General features: G+C 44.4%; 1 protein-coding gene and 1 pseudogene across 1 annotated transcript in view; both read right to left on the bottom strand.

Annotated features, from left to right (window-relative positions):
• The window catches only part of LOC101004237 (GRB2-associated-binding protein 4), a 60,783-nt gene extending 51,646 nt beyond the window's left edge, over positions 1-9,137 (bottom strand). The window contains 5 exon segments of the mRNA XM_031656019.1: positions 6,271-6,341; positions 6,344-6,454; positions 7,410-7,623; positions 8,441-8,634; positions 8,753-9,137. Of these exon segments, the coding sequence (XP_031511879.1) occupies positions 6,271-6,341; positions 6,344-6,454; positions 7,410-7,623; positions 8,441-8,634; positions 8,753-9,137 (975 nt within the window).
• A 10,621-nt stretch (positions 9,138-19,758) lies between these two features.
• LOC101004583 lies at positions 19,759-21,035 on the bottom strand (annotated as a pseudogene).
• Positions 21,036-21,282: the final 247 nt, after the last annotated feature.

The following is a 21,282-nucleotide window of genomic DNA, read 5'->3' as shown; positions in this document are numbered from 1 at the left end:
AATGGTGGACGCCCCTCCACCAGCCTCCCTGCCGCCTCACAGTTTGATCTCAGACTGCTGTGCTAGCAGTGTGCAAGGCTCTGTGGGCGTGGGACCCTCCGAGCCAGGCGCAGGATATAATCTCCTGGTGTGCCATTTGCTAAGGCCTTTGGAAAAGCGCAGTATTAGGGTTGGAGTGTCCTGATTTTCCAGGTACCATCTGTCATGGCTTCCCTTTGCTAGGAAAGGGAATTCCCCAACCCCTTGCACTTCCTGGGTGACACGATACACTGCCCTGCTCCATGGGCTGCCCCCACTGTCTGACAAGCCCCTGTGAGATTAACGTGGTACCTCAGTTGGAAATGCAGAAATCACCCACCTTCTGCATCACTCACGCTGGGAGCTGCAGAGTGGAGCTGTTCCTATACGGCCATCTTGGAACCTCCATTTTCAACATTCTTAAAGAAAATAATTTTCAACCCAGAATTTCATATCCAGTTAAACAAAGGTTCATAAGCAAAGGAGAAATAAAATCCTTTACAGACCAGCAAATGCTAAGAGATTCTGTCACCACCAGGCCTGCCTTACAAGAGTTCCTGAGGAACCACTAAATATGGAAAGGAAAAACCAGTACCTGCTATTGCAAAAACATACCAAAATGTAAAGACCATCGACATGATGAAGATACTGCACCAACTAACAGGCAAAATAACCAGCTAGCATAATGACAGGATCAAATTCTCACATAGCAATATTAACCTTAAATGTAAATGGGCTAAATTCCCCAATTAAAAGACACAGATTAGCAAATTGGAGAGAGTCAAGACCCATCAGTGTGCTGTATTCAGGAGACCCATCTTATGTGCAAAGGCACACATAGGCTCAAAATAAAGGAGTGGAGGAATATTTACCAAGCAAATGGAGAGCAAAAAAAAGCAGGGGTTGCAATCCTAGTCTCTGATAAAACACACTTTAAACCAACAAACATCAAAAGAGACAAAGAAGGCAACTACATAATGGTAAAGGGATCAATTCAACAAGAAGAGCTAACTACCCTAAATATATATATGCACCCAAGACATGGGCACCCAGATTCATAAAGTAAGTTCTCAGAAACCTACAAAGAGACTTAGACTCCCACACAGTAATAGTGGGAGACTTTAACACCCCACTGTCAATATTAGGCAGATCATCAAGACAGAAACGAAACAAGGATATTCAGAACTTGAACTCAGCTCTGGACCAAGTGGACTTAACAGACATCTACAGAGCTCCCCACCTGAAATCAACAGAATATACATTTTTCTGAGCACCACATAGCACTCACTTATTCTAAAACTGACTACATAATTGGAAGTAAAACACTCCTCAGCAAATGCAAATGAATGGAAATCATAGCAAACAGTCTCTTAGACCACAATGCAACCAAATTAGAACCCAGGATTAAGAAACTCACTCAAAAATGCACAACTACATGGAAACTGAAAAACCTGCTTCTGAACGATTACTGGGTAAATAACAAAATTAAGGCAGAAATAAAGATCTTCTTTTCTGAAACCAATGGAAACAAAGACACAATGTACCATAATCTCTGGGACACGGCTAAACCAGTGTTTAGAGGGAAATGTATAGCACTAAATGCCCACAAGAGAAAGCGAGAAAGATCTAAAATCGACACCCTAACATCAAAATTAAAACAACTAGAGAAGCAAGAGCAAACACATTCAAAAGCTAGCAGAAGGCAAGAAATAACTAAGATCAGAACAGAGCTGAAGGAGATACAGACAAAAAAAAACTTCAAAAAATCAATAAATTTAGCAGTTGTTTTTTTAAAGATTAACAAATTAGACAGACCACTAGCCAGACTAACAAGAATCAAATAGACACAACAAAGAAGAATCAAATAGACACAACAAAAAATGATAGAGGAGTATCACCACTGATCCCACAGAAATCATCAGAGAATACCATAAACACCTATATGCAACTAAACTAGGAAATCCATATGAAATGGATAAATTCCTGGACACATACACCCTCCCAAGACTAAACCAGGAAGAAGTCAAATCTCTGAATAGACCAATAATAAGTTCTGAAATTGAGGCAGTAATTAATAGCCTATCAACAACAACAAAAAAAGTCCAGCACCAGACCGATTCACAGACGAATTCTACCAGAGGTACAAAGAAGAGCTGGTACCATTCCTTCTGAAACTATTCCAAACAATGAAAAAGAAGGACTCCTCCCTAATTCATTTTATGAGGCCAGTATCATCCTGATGCAAAACCCTAGCAGAGACACAACAAAAAAAGAAAATTTCAGGCCAATATTCCTAATGAACATCAATGCAAAAATCCTCAATAAAATACTGGCAAACCAAACCCAGCAGCACATCAAAAAGCTTATTGACCACGATCAAGTCAACTTCATTCCAAGGATGCAAGGCTGGTTCAATATACACAAATCAATAAATGTAATCTGTCACATAAAAAGAACCAATGACAAAAACCACATGATTATCTCAAGTGATGCAGAAAAGGCCTTCAATAAAATTCAACACCCCTTCGTGCTAAAAACTCTCAATAAACTAAGTATTGATGGAACATATCTCAAAATAATAAGAGTTATTTATGACAATCAATAAACATAATCCATCACATAAAAAGAACCAATGACAAAAACCACATAATTATCTCAATAGATGCAGAAAAGGCCTTCAATAAAATTCAACACCCCTTCGGGCTAAAAACTCTCAATAAACTAAGTATTAATGGAATGTATCTCAAAATAATAGGAGTTATTTATGACAAACCCACAGCTAATATCATACTGAATGGGCAAAAGCTAGAAGGATTCCCTTTGAAAACTGGCACAAGACAAGGATGCCCTCTCTCACCACTCCTATTCAACATAGTATTGGAAGTTCTGGCCAGCACAATCAGGCAAGAGAAAGAAATAAAGGGTATTCAAATAGGAAGAGAGAAAGTTAAATTGTCTCTGTTTGCAGATGACATGATTCCACATTTAGAAAACCCCATCATCTCAGCCCAAAAACTCCTTAAACTTCAGTGAAGTCTCAGGATACAAAATCCATGTGCAAAAATCACAAGGATTCCTACACACCAATAATAGACAAATAGAGTACCAAATCATGAGTGAACTCCCATTCACAATTGCTACCAAGAGAATAAAATACCTAGGAATACAACTTACAAGAGATGTGAAGGACCTCTTCAAGGAGAACTACAAACCACTGCTCAAGGAAATAAGAACTACAAACCACTACTCAAGGAAGTAAGAGAGGACACAAACAAATGGAAGAACATTCCATGCTCATGGATAGGAAGAATTAATATCGTGAAAACGGCCATACTGCCCAAAGAATTTACAGATTCAATGCTATTCCAATCAAGCTACCATTGATTTTCTTCACAGAATTAGAAAAATCCACTTTAAATTTCATACGGAACCAAAAAAGAGCCCATATAGCGAAGAAAATCTTAAGCAAAAATAACAAAGCTGGAGGCATCACGCTACCCAACTTCAAACTGTACTACAAGGTTACAGTAACCGAAACAGCGTGGTACTGGTACCAAGACAGACGTATAGACCAATGAAACAGAACAGAGGCCTCAGAAACACCACCACACATCTACAACCATCTGATCTTTGACAAACCTGACAAAAACTAGCAATGGAGAAAGGGTTCCCTATTTAATAAATGGTGTTGGGAAAACTGGCTAGCCATATGCAGAAAACTGAAAGTGGACCCCTTCCTTACACCTTACACAAAAATTAACTCAGTTCTGAAAGAGGTCAGGGTCAAGATGGATTAAAGACTTAAACGTAAGACCTAAAACCATAGAAACCCTAGAAGAAAACCTAGGCAATACCATTCAGGACAAAGGCATGGGCAAAGACTTCATAACTAAAACACCAAAAGCAATGGCAACAAAAGCCAAAATTGACAAATGGGATCTAATTAAACTAAAGAGCTTCTGCATAGCAAAATAAACTATCATCAGAGTGAACAGGCAACCTACCAAATGGGAGAAATTTTTTCCAATCCATCTATCTGACAAAGGGCTAATATCCAGAATCTATAAGGAATTTAAACAAATTTACAAGAAAAAAACAACAACACTGTCAAAAAGTGGGCAAAGGATATGAACAGGCACTTATCAGAAAAAGATATTTATGTGGCCAACAAACATGAAAAAAAGCTCACTATCACTGGTCATTAAAGAAATGCAAATCAAAACCACAACAAGATACCATCTCACGCCAGTTAGAAAGGCGATCATTAAAAAGTCAGGAAACGACAGATGCTGGAAAGGATGTGGAGAAATAGGAATGCTTTTACACTGTTGGTTGGAGTGTAAATTAGTTCAAGCACTGTGAAAGACAGTGTGGCAATTCCTCACGGAATTGCCTTCAACACCCCTTCAGAAAACTACACTGCAGAAAACTATACTGCAGTGCACACTGTCCCTCAGGATCTCGAACTAGAAATACCATTTGACCCAGCAATCCCATTACTGGGTATATACCCAAAGGATTATAAATCATTCTACTATAAAGACAAATGCACCCGTATGTTTATTGCAGCACTATTCACAACAGCAAAGACTTGGAACCAACCCAAATGCCCATCAATAACAGACTGGATAAAGAAAATGTGGCACATATACACTATGGAATACTACGTAGCCATAAAAAAGTATGAGTTCATGTCCCTGGCAGGGACATGGATGAAGCTGGAAACCATCATTCGCAGCAAACTTACACTGGAACAGAAAACCAAATACCGCATGTTCTCACTCATAAGTGGGATTTGAACAATGAGAACATATGGGCACAGAGAGGGGAACATGACACAACGTGGCCTATTGGGGTTGGGGGGCAGGGGAAGGGAAAGCATTAGGAGAAATACCTAATGTAGATGACGGGTTGATGGGTGCTGCAAACCACCATGACACGTGTATATGCATTTAACAATTCTCCACGTTCTGCACATGTATCCCAGAACTTAAAGTATAATAAAAACTTGAAAAAACAAATGGAGAAAGACAAGAACGCAGAATTGGTTATAGCCCAGGCAAGCAGAGGAGAGGGAAGATGACTATAGGATCAGCTTATTCTGGATAGATTCTTGAAGGGCTGGACCTGGGGCTAAGGAATAAGCGAGAAAAGCCTCTTCTATGTACCTTGGCATAATCATACTGACTTCCAACAGTTACTGTTTCCTCAGTAAAACTGTTGAAATTGGCCGGGCGCGGTGGCTCAAGCCTGTAATCCCAGCACTTTGGGAGGCCGACACGGGCGGATCACGAGGTCAGGAGATCGAGACCATCCTGGCTAACACAGTGAAACCCCGTCTCTACTAAGAAATACAAAAAACTAGCCCGGCGAGGTGGCGGGCGCCTGTAGTCCCAGCTACTTGGGAGGCTGAGGCCGGAGAATGGCGTGAACCCGGGAGGCGGAGCTTGCAGTGAGCTAAGATCCGGCCACTGCACTCCAGCCTGGGCTACAGAGGGAGACTCCGTCTCAAAAAAAAAAAAAAAAAAAAATTGTTGAAATTTAGAACGACACTCTTCAAATTAGCCACTAGGGGGAAGGGCAGCCAATCTTCTTTTTTTCTAAATCGTTTAACCACGTGAATTAATACACAGAAAACTACACTGCAGTGCACACTGTCCCTCAGTAGGCGTGGAGGCGTGGAAGGACGCGAATGACCCCGGGAATGGCGGGCGAGGAGGGAAGAGAAGCTGGTGCGAGGCGCCTGCGTTTTCTTGGGGACCGGGAGGGAAGAGGAGGGGGTGTGAGGTGCCTGCCTTCTCGGGGCTCGGGAAGGAAGAGAGCAGGTTTGAGGCGCCTGCCTTCCTTGGGGCCTGGGAGGAAAGGAGAGGGTGCGAGGTGCCCGCCATTCTCAGGGCCTGGGAGGGAAGCGGAGCGGGTGCGAGGTTCCTGTCCTCTGTGAGGCTGGGGAGCCTGCTGTGGGTCCGCAAAGCCTGGTCTCCTTTTCCGCCCACTCTCCGACCTGCAGGCCCACGGCGCTCAGGGTAAAAGGGTCCCCAGCCCCGGAATCAACTCCCTGGGACTCGGAACGCAACCCACGCAAACCCGGACCACGTCTTTCGCTGGCGGGGAGTGGCCTTCGCATGCAGACGTGGAGAAGTCGCCTCCACCCACAGCTCCTCCCGTGGACCCAGGCCGCCTCCCCCACACCCCTCCCGGAGCCCCCAGACCCTCCGCAGCGCTCCTGGTCCCTCCCCCACTGCCAGCACTCACAAAGAGCCTCAACTTCTCCTCGGGGGGTGACTTCCTCAGCCAGCCGCTGTGCAGCACGTGGCCACTTGTCATGCTCCGCCTGCGGGGCCGCTTCCGGGCCACGAAGACGAAGGCGCAAATGTTGGGTCCGGTGGTCACAGCTCCCGGGAGGGGGAGGGGGACGGCAGGGAAATGGGGTCCGCGGCTCACAGTGAAGGTGCGGTGACAGGGCGAGAGGGTGCTGCTGGAGGTGGGGTGTGGGGGGCGGCTTGCGGTTCCCTGGGACTGCGGGGTCGAAAGCGCAGTTTTGGGGGAGGTCCGGGTCAGAGGTGAAGCTCGTGGGGAGGGCGGGACCCGCGCGCAGGCGCTCACAGGCGGGGGCGGGGTTCAGGTTCCGGCTGGGCTTTGAGTTCTGGTTAAGGCTTGCGCCTGTGGTTCCAGTTCCAATTTGAGGGGGAGTTTGGGAGTAAAGTTTAGACAAGGCCTCTGGTTTAGGGTTTGGGTTGGGGATTGGGGTGGGGACTTGCTCCCTGGGTCAGCCTGGGTGCATCTCATCGGGACCACCGGGGTGGGGGACATGGGCTGGGCGGCTCCTTGGGAGAGGGGCGACAGGGAGCACAGCTGGTGGGGAGGACAAGAACGAGGCGCGCAGCAGAGCGTCAGATGCTGAGTCCCAGGCGCCAGGTGAGGAAAGACAACGGAAGAGTTCAGGTTCCTGCTGGGGTTTGAGTTCCAGTTCGGGATTCGGCCTGTGGTTTACCTTCTGACTTGAGGTGGGGTTTGGGGTCAAGGTTCAGGCTAGGACTTGAGTTCTGGGTTGCAGTTTGGGGCTGGGGTTAGGTTTTAGAGTGAGGGTTTGGGCTGTTTGTGTTGTGTATGTTTGTGAAAGTATTGGGATGTCGCTGTGTGCACATGTGTGTACTTATGTCACGTGCGTGCATGTGTTAGCGTGTGCATGCATCAGTGTGTGCATGTGTGAGTGTTCGTGAAGTGTGGCACCGAGAGCCAACCCCTCTCCTCGCATGTATGCCCCACTGTCTTATCCTGGTTGGGGTGCGCTTTACAAGTTCCTTCCCTGGGCCAGTTGGAGGTTCGCATGTTGCCTGGGGAGAGAAGGGAAGGAGAGAAGAGGTGGAAGAGGAGGGCGGCTTGGCCTCAACCAGACCCTGCGTCATGGGGACCAAGAAGCCGGAGGTCCTTGTCTCCTGCCACTGGAGGAGCTTGGTTTGCTTCTTTGTTCACACATTGTGTGAAAGCACAGTTGGGGGCATCTGATGTACACAGGATCTGTTCTTGCCCCTGCAGATGTCTTAGAGAACAGGACAGACAAGGGGCGTCTTCAGTAAGCCATTGCCAATGTGCACTGCGTGTCAGCTTACAAGAGGGGCACAGGGGCCTCATCAGGTAGCAGGGAGGATGCAAGGAAGAGTGTGTGGGAATGGGGGTGCTGGGTGGGGCCAGGTGAGTGGGTGCCTGGCTTCTCCTTAGAGCAAAGGAAAGTGCTGAAGAGCGTGAAACTGTGACATGTTATGCTTTATGTTTTGAGAATGGATTGCGGAAACAAGCAGACATGGGAGGTCTGATGAGGGCCAGTGGGATGTCCACAGAGATAAGATTTGGTTTGAGCTGGTAAGAAAAGTGGAGATGAAGCCAAGTGGAGGAAATTGCAGGGTCTTGAGACTGAGGAGACATGTGGGTGGATGAGATATGAGTAGTGACCCTGAGGTGGGGAATGGGGGGACAACCCGGAGGGGAGGTTGGTGAGGTGTATTTGGACCTATTGGGTTGGAACCCTAGGCAACATCCTCATGGGAGGACCAGTGGGTCCTGGTCAGGCAGACATGGTGCTCAGGGAGACATTGAATGAGGTAGGAGCCATAGACCCTCTGCTGATGGCAAGGATGGGGTTCCCGGAGGTGCTGGCTCCCTCTACAGGCTGCAGTCATGGCAAGTCAATTCTAAACTCACCATCACAGCTCACACTGTATAGGACGTATGCCTTAGTATAAATCAGTTAGCCAGGGAGGCCACAGGGTACCCAGTTGGATCCTGCCCTGAAAGTAGGTTTGGATGGGGTGAGAGGGGAGAGAGGCAGTGGCAGGAATGAGGCAGATGAGCTCTTCCTGGTTGGAAGGGAGCTCAGCCCCTACAGTGACCTCATGCCAACTGGGGCCTCAGCAGGAGCCCCTACCTGGGTCCCCATGGACCTCTGACTGTCTTCTGGCCTCAGGGTGGAAAGAACCCTCTTCCAGAATATGTCCTCTCCAGCAACATTCTTCCAGCCCCCTACAGTGCGCACAACGGGAACTTCAGGAGCGTGCAGAGACTGCCGCAGCGCATGGAGGGCAGGTGTTGCCCCAAGGTCTAGCCTGCCCAGGATGTTGGCTTTGATGATGGTTGGGGGACTTATCAGTGTCTTGAGCCTTTTATATATATATATACAGTGAGTTTAAATTTATCCTCTGTGTCTCAAGTGGACCAAAAAAAAAAAAAAACACTTTACTTTCCATTGATGATTTATTTTTCTTGTGTCTTCCGTTGCATGGCTGATGAGAAAATGTAAGTTTCTCATAACTTATCTCTATTTCCTCTGGTTTGCAGCTGTCTGCGCCCACCGTAGGGCTCACCTCCTCCTCCTGTGAGGGTCTGTCCTGTGGCCATGGGGAAAGGTCCCTGGCACTGATGTTGCCCTTGGGACCCTCACTGACCCTGGGCTCCTGGTCTGCCCACCCCTTCGGTTCCCCTGGGGTCACACATTGGTACCAGAGCCAGGAATGGGCTCTGCATTTCCTCCTCTTTGAGCCCTGTCTGGCTCCTACAGCCCATGTATTGGTGAACCACTTGGGGGTCACATAGACCCTCCCCTCCCTGCTGAGCTGGCAGTTCATGCCCCATGGGTGGGAGGAGGGGCAGAGGGAGAGCTCTGGGAGGTGGGCTCCAGTGTCCTCCCTCAGGCTTCTCACTGTGGGCAAAGGGCACAAGGCATGAGGTCCCTGGGGTCCGGACCAAGCTGACCTGGGTCTTCAGCAATCAGGAAATAACTTTTATCTTAGAAATGCAAGTGTTTCTAATTATCAGGCCCAGAAGGAGGCATTAAAATGAGACCACAGTCATGTCCTACTCCCTCACATTGAGCTGTGTATTCTTGATACTGCTGTTGCCAGAAGTAGCTCTGAATTTACCTCGTAATGCCACACCAGATGCCACACCCCATACCCTATAGCTTAACAGTGTCACACCGGATGCCATACATCGCACCCTGTAGCTTAACAGTGTGCAGCCCATCACTAAGGAGTGTTATTGCTATGAACCAACTAAAATTCCTGAGGAATTGTATCTGCCCCTTCCCTGTCCCACTTGTTTTGCCTTTAAAAATCGGCTCATGGCCGGGCGCGGTGGCTCAAGCTTGTAATCCCAGCACTTTGGGAGGCCGAGACAGGCGGATCGTGAGGTCAGGAGATCGAGACCATCCTGGCTAACACGGTGAAACCCTGTCTCTACTAAAAAATACAAAAAACTAGCCAGGCGAGGTGGCGGGCGCCTGTAGTCCCAGCTACTTGGGAGGCTGAGGCAGGAGAATGGCGTAAAGCCGGGAGGCGAAGCTTGCAGTGAGCTGAGATCCGGCCACTGCACTCCAGCCTGGGTGACAGAGCAAGACTCCGTCTCAAAAAAAAAAAAAAAAAAAAAAAATCGGCTCATAACTGCTGCTAATTGGAGTGTATATTCAGGATAACTTGAGTCTATACTCCGGAGTTGCAATCCTGAAGTTTGTCTCAAATAAACTCTCCACTAAGATTAACTTTGTCTCAACTTCTTCCTTGTAGGGTGACACCAGGGTCTCCTTTCCTGGTCCTGTGGCTTCCCTGGACCCTGTGTGGCAGAGACATCCCCTCCACACAGTATTGCCAGCATATTATGCAAAAAAAAAACCATTTTCCCTTTCAACAGGGAACCTAGTTCTTAGGATTGTTGTTCAAAAATATAATTTAAAGCTTAAAACTGAGCACCTGGGTCTTGGCAGAGTTCCCATCTTTCCTCAGAGTGGCAGAGGTGACTGTCAAGAGCCTGAGCAGCTGAAGACAAGGCTGAGTGGGGCAGAGGTTGTGATTGTACCCTGACCTGTGTCATCCGCTTGCAGGCACCAGCCCTTCTCTGTAGAACCAGGGCATCTGCCAGGGATTATTCAGGCCCATGGGTGGGGGTCTGGCAGGGAGCAATGCAGTGATGGAAGGTGTAGTGTGTGTGTGGTATGTTGGGTGGATACTTCTGGTCCCACCAAAGGAAGAGCTTCTTTTTGGAGGCAGAGGTCTCCTATGTCTCCACAGAGGGATTCAGGTCGGCTGGCCTTTCCCAAGTACCTTGAAAGTCACCAGTCTTAGTGTCACCTGTCTGTCATGCTGTGTGTGTGTGTGTGTGTGTGTGTGTGTGAGAGAGAGAGAGAGAGAGAGACAGAGAAAATTGTTCAGGTGGGCATACCCAGTCTCTGTAGTTGCTGAAAGGCCCTGGGACACACGCTGCATGCTGCCAGGCTTTTTTTCTGTCCTCAGCACATGTCACCATCTGTACCCTGGTGCAGGCTGCTGTGAGCACCAGGCTCTGTGCTAGGGGAGCAGTGAGGGGACTGAAGAGACTCAGGGTCCCATGTTGAGGCTGAGCTGGCACATAGTAAGGAAGACAGAATGTTTCTGGCACAGGTGCTGCTTGATGTGGACATCAGGAGGGCTTCTTGGAGGAGGAGGGAGGGCCTGCTGAGGAGGAGGTTACCACTCCCAGGGTGAGTTCTGATCATGCTGCCTGAGCCCTTCCCTCATCCCATACTCTGCTCCAGGCCTGGATGGAGGCCCACGTGGCCAGTGTGCAGCCGAGCCAGGACTGTGCCAGCACCTCACAAGGAGCCTTGGAATTCAGTGTGCGAGGGGCCACTGCGGTGCTCACCTGTGGCTCAGCATGTCCCTGGAAATCTGTGACCTGGAGGAGAGCAGGAGGGCATGGAAACACCTCCTAGGAGCCCCAAGTTTGGAGGATATGCTGCCAGCGGAGTGTGAGGAGTGAGAGGCACCGCTGCCTGTCTACCTGCCACTGGAGGACCAGGCCCCCCTGCTCACTGAGACTGAGTGGGGTAGTAGTGGCTACTATGCCTTGGGCTGCTATGGGGGATGCAACCCTTCTTCCCTCTCAGGAAGCACATGGAGCCCTGAACCCATCCCAGCCCTGCCCCGTGGCCTTTCACATGACCAGTGAGGCTTGGAGACCAAGTGAGGAGGCATCTGGGTGGTGAATGGTCCCAGCCAGAGGCATCGGCTGCACAGGGACATCCAGGGCCCACAACTCCCTCCTGTCTTCACCAGGGCTCAGTCCTGAAAGTTCTGGGGCCCAGATACAGCCACCTGCATCATGTCCGTCTTGTGGAAAATGGACAAAAGTCTCTGGAGCTGGCCCTTGGCTGGGACAGGACCTCCCAAGAAGGGGCCTCTAGCAGTGGTTAGAAGTCCTGCCTGGATGGAGGCTGGAAGCTCCTCCTTGCCTGATCTGCTTAGCACCTGTGGGGAGGGGCCTCTGCCCTCAGCATCCTGCCCACAGCACCACATTCTCCTGTCTCCTTTCTGGCTTTATCTATGGCCACTTTGATAAAAGAGGTGTAGTCTCCCAGCCTGTTCCGCTCTTACCCCTTAAAGGGCCAGCATGGGGCCAGTGGACACAGGTGAGACACCATGACCTGGTGGTGGTGATCTCTCCATGCCTTCCATGCCTTCCTGAGGCACCTTTCCTAGATATTAAAAGGTACATGATGGCTTTTCCAAAGTGCTGATGCCTGGAAGGAGATATCAAGGGAGGGGTGGAGTTTGACCGGCCCTGGTGGGCTTTCTGGGCTCCAAGAACAGCAGGGTGCAGACTCAGACCAGCTCCCAGATAGTAGGGTGGAACATCAGTGACAGCTCTGGGGACAGCAGAGTGGAGGCTCAAGGACGACTTCAGACAGTGGGGTGGAGGCTCACATGATCCAGCACTTCCCTTCTGGGTGTCTACACAAAGGAATTCAAAGAAGGGTCAAAGAAGTATTTGTACATCCATGGTCATAGCATAATTATTCACTAATAGCTTAAATGTAGAGGCAACTCTAATGTCAGTGACAGATGAATGGATAAACAATATGTGGTCTATACATATAATGAAATATTCTTCATTTCTCAAAAGGAAGGTAATTCTGACAAATGTTATTAAAATAACCCTGAAGACGTTAGAGTAAGTGAAATAGGTCACAACAGACAAATACCATAGATTCTGCTTTTATAAGGTCCCAAGAATAGTCAAATGCATAGAGACAGAAAGTAGAATGGTGCTTGCCTGGGGCTGGGTGGAAGGGAGAATGGAGAGCTATTGTTTAATGATAGAGGGTTTCGGTTTTACAAGTTGGAAAGAATTCTGGAGATGGATGGTGGTAATGGTTGCACAACCATATGAGTGTTAATATTACTGAACTGTTCACTGAAGCATGGCTAAACTACTATAGTTTATGTTATGTGTATTCTAACACCATTTTAAAAATTGGAAAATAAAACAAAACACCTAGAGCCATGATCTCTAAGGCTATATGTGTTCTGCCCCTATTACTCCTCACTCACTCCATTCCAGCCCCACTGGCCTTTTTCTGGCTCCTCAGACACGCCAAGCACTCCCTGCCTCGGGGGCTTTGCAGTGTCTGTTGCCCTCACGTGGAATCCTCTGCCCGCAGATCTCTCTATGACTCTCTCACACTTGCTCTGCTCTAATGTCTCTTTTTCAGTGAGTCTTTTCCTGATCACCCTACAGAAAAGCACCCAGCAATATTCTCTATTCCTTTTCCTTGCCTTGTCTTTGTAGCACCTGCTCCATGATGACATATAGAAAGAATATGTGTTTATGCAACAGTCAATGTGATGACCACAGATTTTTCCCCAGCCCTGTTCTAGGCAGAGACCGGGAAATGGGTCATTCCTGTCCCCTATTCCAACTATCTTCTTATATAAAGGTTTATTTTTCCTTTTTATTGCTCTAAGCTAATGTTAAGCAATTTCAGTTGATTTTTTCATAAGCCGGAAGGTCCATGAAATCTTTTTCTATGGCCATTATTTTCTCAAACATTGCAGAGTCTTTTTTCAGTGTTTTCCCATATGTAATGATATTCCTAGGAATATCTCCTTGTCCTTCCTATCTAAATTCACCCAATGTGGTGTTCATATTTCAAGTGAGTTCAATACTGCCTTCATAATTCTTGGCACCTTTAAACTTTTATTGCCCCTGGTAGGTAGTTGCTCATCTTGTTGGTTAAATGAGTGATTTCGGCAATTTCACTTTTTACATTATTTTTATTTTTATGTTGAGACAGAGTCTCAGTCTGTTGCCCAGGCTGGAGTGCAGTGGCGTGATCTCAGCTCACTGCAGCCTCGACTTCCCAGGCTCAAGCGATCCTCCCATCTCAGCCTCCCAAGTAGTTGGGATTACACACATGTGCCACAGCACCCCACTAGTTTTTTCTGTGTTTGTAGAGACAGCATCTTGCTATGTTGCCCAGGCTGGTCTGTAACTCATACACTCAAGTAATCAGACCATCTGGGTCTCCCAAAGTGCTGGGATTACAGGCATCAGCCACAATGCCCAGCCTAGAATGTCTTCTAGATAGAGTGATTTTGAAGATTAAGCAGGCTAGTGAGTCAAGCACGTAGTACAACATTTGAAGCCCAAAAGCAGGGAGTGTGAGCCCCTGGTGGTGGTGGTGGTGGTGGAGGCGAAAGGAGAAACAGGAAGCAATGGGGAAGAGACACTTGGGACTGGAGGTCAGGGCTCTTCAGGGAAAGAAGCTTCCAGGTCTTGGAGAAGGGGCGAGACCCGTGAGAGTCCCCTGGAGGCTCAAAAGGAAGGGCCAGGCTTCCCTGACACAGTGGGCTCCGTGGCCTCCTCCCCTCCTTTTCACCTCAGGAGGGAGGGAAAGAGGGGAAGAGAAGGTCCTGCAGAGGAGGCAGGATGGCCGGTCGAGGGGGGCCTTGGGCGCTTTGTCCCAGGGCTGCCTCCTGCGGCTGCCCCAGGGGCTTCCTTGAACAAGGACTCCCTGCTTTCCCGCTGAGAGACAGGGTGGGTCCCCTGTCCCTCACCATGAAGTTCAATGAGTATTGGAGAGTCCGCATGAGGCCAAGGGGCTTCAGCCCAACCGCTAGTCCCTGCTGCACTCACTCTTCAAGAAGGGCCACCAGCTGTCTGATGGAGAGCATGGAGCAGGTCTGAGTGGGCCAGACTAGCACCAAGAAACACACCAAAATTGAAACATGAAGAAATACAACACATGAACAGACCAATAACAATGAGATCAAAGCTGTAATAAAACGTCTCGCAGTAAAGAAAAGCCCAGTATTCTATGGCTTTACTACTGAACTCTAACAAACATTTAACGAACTAACACCAATTCTACTGAAACTAGTCCACAAAATAGAGATGGGGAATGCTTCCAAACTCATTCTATAACACCATAATTACCTTTATGCCAAAATCAAAGACACTTTAAAAAAGAAAACTGCAATATCTCCAATTAATATTGATGCAATAATCTTCAACAAAATACTAGCAAAACTTTAAGCATTACATTAAAAAATCATTCTTCATGACCATGTGTGATTTATCACAAGGATGCAAGAATGGTTGCAAATCAATCCATATGATACATTACATCAACAAAATGAAGATTTTATAATAATTTAAATTAAGACAGAAAAAAGCATTTCATAAAATTCAACATACCATCATGAACCTGGGTAGAGAAAGAACATTATTAACATAATAAAAGCCATATATGACGTACCCACAGCTAGTGTCATACTGACTGGGGAAACGCTGAAATCCCCTTCTCCAAGATCTGGAACATGACCAGGATGCCCACTTTCACCACTGTTATTCACCATAGTACTGGAAGTCCTAGCAAGAGCAATCAGACAAGAGAGAGAAATAAAGGGCATCTAAATAGAAGGGGAAAAGACAAATTATCCTTGTTTGCAGATGATATAATCTTATATTTGTAAAAAACCTAAAGACTCCACAAAAACTACTAGAACTGATAAATCCAGTAGAGTTTTAGGATACAAATCAAGATATAAAAATGAGTAGCATTTCTTTTTTTTTTTTCTTTTTTTTTGAGATGGAGTCTCACTCTGTCACCCAGGCTGGAGTGCAGTGGCGCTATCTTGGCTCACTGCAAGCTCTGCCTCCCGGATTCATGCCATTCTCCTGCCTCAGCCTCCTGCGGAGCTGGGACTACAGGCGCCCATCACCACGCCCAGCTAATTTTTTTTTGTATTTTTAGTAGAGACGGGGTTTTGCCGTGTTAGCCAGGATGGTCTCGATCTCCTGACCTCGTTATCCGCCTGCCTCAGCCTTCCAAAAGTGCTAGGATTACAGGCGTGAGCCACTGCACCTGGCAAAAATCAGTAGCATTTCTATGTGCCAAGTGTGAACAATCTGAAAAAGAAATTAAAAAGAAATACCATTTATTATAGTCACAAATAGAACTAAACACATAGAAATTAACCAAAGAAGTAAAAGATTTCTACAATAAAAACTATAATACAATCATAAAATAAATTGAAGACACAAAAATTGAAAGATATTCCATGTTCATGGATTGAAAGTGTTAGTATGTTAAAATGTCTACATTACCCAAAGCAATTCACAGATTAAATGCAGGAATCACATTAACTGACTTCAAATTATATTACAAAGCTATAGTAACTGTAGCAGCCTGGTACTGGCATAAAAATAGACACATGAGCCGATGGAATTGAACAGACAACCCAGAAAAAAATTTTATACATTTTCACTGAGTTCATTTTCGGCAAAGGTGCCAAGAACTTAAATTAGGGCAAAGACAATCTCTTCAATAAATCATGCTGGGGAAACTGGATATCTATATGCAAAAGAATGAAACTATAACCCCTATCTCTTGCCATAAACAAAACTCAAATCAAAGTGGACTAAATACTTAAATCTAAGACCTCAAATTTAAAAACTATAAGAAAACATTGAGGAAAGTCTCTCCAGGTATTGGCAAAAATGTCTTGAATAATAACCCACAAGCACAGGCAGCCAAAGCAAATATGGACAAATGAAGTTACATCAAGTTGAAAATCTTCTGCATGTCAAAGGAAATGATCAACAAAGTGAGGAGACAACCCACAGAATAGGAGAACATATTTGCAAACTATTCATCTGACAAAGGATTAATAACTAGAACAGAGAAACAGCTCAAACTACTGTATGGGAAAAAAATCTAGTAATCTGATTTTTTAAATGGGCAAAATATTTCAATAAACATTTCTTGAAAGAAGACATGTGAATTGCAAGCAGGTATATTATCAGAGATATGCAAATCAAAACTACAATGAGATATCATCTTACCCCAGTTAAAATGAATTTTGTCCAAACGTCAGGCAACAGCAAATGCTAGTGAGAATGTGGAGAAATGGGAAGCCTGGTACACTGTTGGTGGAAATGTAAGCTAGTACAACCACTGTGGAAAACAGCTTGGAGATTCCTCATAAAACTAAAATAGAGCTTCCATATAATCCAGCAATTTCACTGCTAAGTATATACTCACAAGAAATGAAGTCAGTACATTGAAGAGATGTCTACATTCCCATGTTTGTTGCAGCATTGTTGAAAATAGCCAAGATTCGGAAGCAACATAAGTGTCAATCAATAGATGAATGGATAAAGAAAGTGTGGTACATATACACAGTGGAGCCAGAAAAAAAGAATGAGATCCTGTCATTTGTAACAACATAGATGAGGGTCATTATATTAAATGAAATAAGCCAGCCACAGAAAGACAAACTTTGCATGTTCTCACTTATTTGTGGGAGCTGAGGATCCCACTGAGTTGAACTCATGGAGACAGAGAGTAGAAGGATGGTTACCAGAGGCCGAAAAGCATAGTAGGGGGGCAGTTTGGTAGGGGCATGCAGGGAAGTGAGGATGGTTAATGGGTACAAAAAATAGTTTAAAAGAATGAATAAGAGGTAGAGGTACTATTTGATTGCACAACAGGGTATTTGTGCTGATAGCACAACAGTAGTATTTGTACTGATAGCACAGTTTGTACTGATAGCACAAAAGTAGTACTTGATACCACAACACTGCAATTGTCAATAATTGACAATTACTATAATCAATAATAATTTAGTTGTACCTTTTAAAATAACTGAAATAATATAATTGAATTTTGGTAATACAAAGAATAAATGCTTGAGGAGATAGATACCCCATTTACCATGCTGTGATTATTACACGTTGCATGCCTGTATCAAAGTATCTCATGTACCCCATTTATACACACAACTACTGTATATTCACAAAAATGAAAATAAATGTGATATAATAATCAGGTATGGTTTTGCTGGGATATATACTACTACATTGTTGTATTTTGCCCAGTCTGTAGGATTAGGGGAATAGCTGTAGTAAATCCCCACAGAGGCAGTTGCAAAACTGCCTACGCTTCTCTCTCCCATTTGCACTTTAGTTTGTTAAAATCTGCTAAAGCTGTTTCTAATTCGCTACCTTGTAGCATTCTTCGGCTTTGTTTTGGAGGACTAGTAAGTCAATTAGCTGATACTGGTTTGAAAACCCTGAATCACAGGTCTTAAGCATGATTTGGAATTCCTTGGCAAACTTAAGGTGTCATGAGTCAGATGAGGAAATCCAAACATTGGAGCACTTAATTCTGACTTGGTATAAAGTATATATCTTATGTTTGAACCCATTCTTCTGTGGGTTTTGCTTTAAAAGAAATGACTGCTATTTTTCTTCTTCTGTAGCTATTTCTGGACCCTTTGTGGTTTAAGAAGGAACATGGGGAGGAGAAAGAGAAACAAAATGAAATCATCCAGGCAAGGAAGTTTAGAAAGCAGAGCTTCGGGGGAAGAAAAAGAAGACAGTTTCTGGCACCTTCCTGATTTTAGAAGCTGATTTTGCTACTTTTCTTTGATTCTGAGGTAGTTTCAAACATTTTCTTGTTACCTTTCTAAGTAAGTTTATCATTTCCACTTTTGGATGTTTTTAGGTGCCAGCTAAAATACAACCCTCATTTATTTTCCATGATTCCAAAACCTAACTTCTCTAATTTAGCATACAAGAAGACCAATTTGGGAATACTTAAAGTTCTTCACTTTGGGAACCTTAGATGTCCATCATCCTTAGTAAAATCCTCCATTTACACAAATGTTTGCAAGAAGAGGTGCTGTAATTATCACATAAAACCAGCTGTTGTGCCCAAAGGGGGACACTGTCCTTGCCTGTCCTTGTTTTTAGAGATTTTTTTTTTCTCATTTTTCTTTAAAACAAGTTATTGGACTGTGGCTTGTCATTTGGTTAGAGGATCAGAGTGTGCCAATTGTGGGTGAGACTCCATGGTGTTTATCACTGAGTCATTTCTGTCCTCTTGTATCTCCCAGTTTCTCTCTCTTTGTGTTTATTACCTCCAGGGAGATAATAAAATTAATTACCTTATCTTAATTAGAATGGCCATAATCAAAATGACAAAAGAGAACAAGTGTTGGCAAGGATGTGGAATAAAGGTAACTCTTATACGCTGTTGGTTTGAATACAAATTAATACAGCCACTATGAAAAACAAGTATGGAAGTTTCTCAGCCTAAAAATGGAACTACTCTATGTTCCAGCAATTCTACAACTGGGCATATAGCCAAAAGAAATAAAGTCAGTATGTTAAAGAGATAGCTACACTCCCATGTTTATTACAGCACTATTGACAGTGGCCAAGATATGGAATCTATCACAGTGTCCATCAAAGGATAAATGGATAAGACAACATGATATGTAAACACAATGAAATGCTATCTAGCCACAAATATGTGGCATAACAAAATGAACGGCAGAATAAAATTCTACCATTTAAGACAACATAGATGAACCTGGAGGACACTATGATAAGTGAAATAAGCCAGACACAGAGAGACAAAAAACACAGGAATTTATTCAAATGTGGAATCTAAACAAGCTTATCTCTTAGAAGTAGAGAGTAGAATGGTGTTTACCAGAGCATGGGTTGGTTAGTGGGGAGGATGCAAAGATGTTGGTCAAAGGAAACATAGTTACAATTACATAGAAGAAATACATTTTACAAGCTCTGTTGTGCAACCTGGCAGCCATACTTAATTATGACATGTTGCAGTCCTGAAAAATGGAAAAGTAGTTGATGTTAAGTGCTTTCACCACAAAAAATAATAACTTTTAGATCATGCATTTGTTAATTAGCTAGATTTAACCATTTTATAATCTATATGTAATTCAAAACATCATTTGTACATAATAAACTTACACGTTATCTTCAATTAAAAACAAATTTTAAAATCGTGCTTAAAAATTTTTTATTCAAGCTAGAATTTGAATGTAGCTAAATATCTTCAATAAAGAAGAAAAATTAAAATAATTTCAAAAATTAAAACTGAGAGGTTTGTTTGCCAATAGGAGCCACCTAAGAGTGTACTCGAGAAGAAAATAACGTTTTCCTGTATAAAGGTAAAATTAAAATGAAGGGGTAAGAGGCAGACCTTGAGAATACAAAATCATAGTGGACATTGAACTGAGGAAAGCACATAGTTCTTGGCACCAAAAAATTAAAAGATGTTGAGATATTATAAAAGTACAATTCACATATTTTATTTAAATCAGAAAGAAAGTTATGTGCTTTTGTATAATTTAATTGATTATGAAGAAATAATTTTTAGAAAATTTTATCACCAACTTGTTAAAAATAGATGGCACTTCCATTGAAACTTTTGCAGAATATTGATGGCTCTTTTATCAGATCTGATTAGCACCAGAGGAGTGACAGTGGCATAGGCATTGACCACAAACTTGTGGACACCATAGATGACAGGGCCAAATACCCATAACAGCACTGTGGATGATGAGAGGGTGAAGTCCACTGAGTACATGAGCACAAAGAAATTCACCAGCATGAGGATGGTCTTGGTGGCCATTTTCACTAGGGAGGTCCTTAATATAAGGCTGCTGCTGTGAAAGCGCTGGGAGTGCCTCTGATGCCTGGACAAAAGAATCAACATGTATACACTTGAGAGGAACATGATTCCTATGAAGAAGGCATCTCTGGATAACAACAGCATAAGAAATAGCACCCGGATGATGACATTCACTGGGAAAAGTATGCAATATTTGCTGATATTCAAAATTATCTGAGTCATTGTAATAACCTACAGTGTAGATTATCATGTCACTACTGAAAGACAAATTGCTAAACCAAAAAACGAATAAGCCCAGGATATTGTATTTTGTAAATTTATGTTTAGATCTCACTAACCAGGAGGTTCTGGGGCTGATGGTAATGGCCTGCAGCATGCTCAGGAGGCAGGTGGTGTAGATGGAGAGGACCCTCATCACCTTGTGCACATAGAACAAAGCTTTACATCTAAAGTTATTCTGAAATTCAGTGACTCAAACATGTCTGGAGACAAAAACTCCATTGCAGTGAAGAGCATTACTAGGTGGACAAAGGCCAAATGACTGGTGACCAGGGCATGGGTCTTAGGCCTGTGATCCTGAAAGAATGTAAAAATGTGGAAGAGAAGAAGGAAAATGTTAGCTGAGATTCCAATGCTAGCTTGATACTTTTTAAAAGATAACATAAGTGAAAACTGTGTTCATCCTAATGGCATAGAAGAAACATATTTTGTAGATATGAAAAACAAATTGACTTCATATCATCAATGTTCTTTATTCAGTGTTTGAAATTATTAACGTCATTATTATTTTTATTTTACTCACTTATTCTTGATTAACCTTGACTATAAATTCTTTTTTTTTTTTTTTTTTGAGACGGAGTCTCACGCTGTCCCCCGGGCTGGAGTGCAGTGGCCGGATCTCAGCTCACTGCAAGCTCCGCCTCCCGGGTTCCCGCCATTCTCCTGCCTCAGCCTCCCGAGTAGCTGGGACTACAGGTGCCCGCCACCTCGCCTGGCTAGTTTTTTGTATT

The sequence above is a fragment of the Papio anubis genome, chromosome 16 (assembly GCF_008728515.1).
Source record: "Papio anubis isolate 15944 chromosome 16, Panubis1.0, whole genome shotgun sequence".
NCBI lineage: Eukaryota > Metazoa > Chordata > Mammalia > Primates > Cercopithecidae > Papio > Papio anubis.
Note: the sequence above shows the minus strand (reverse complement) of the source record. Positions and strands in the feature narration are given on the sequence as shown.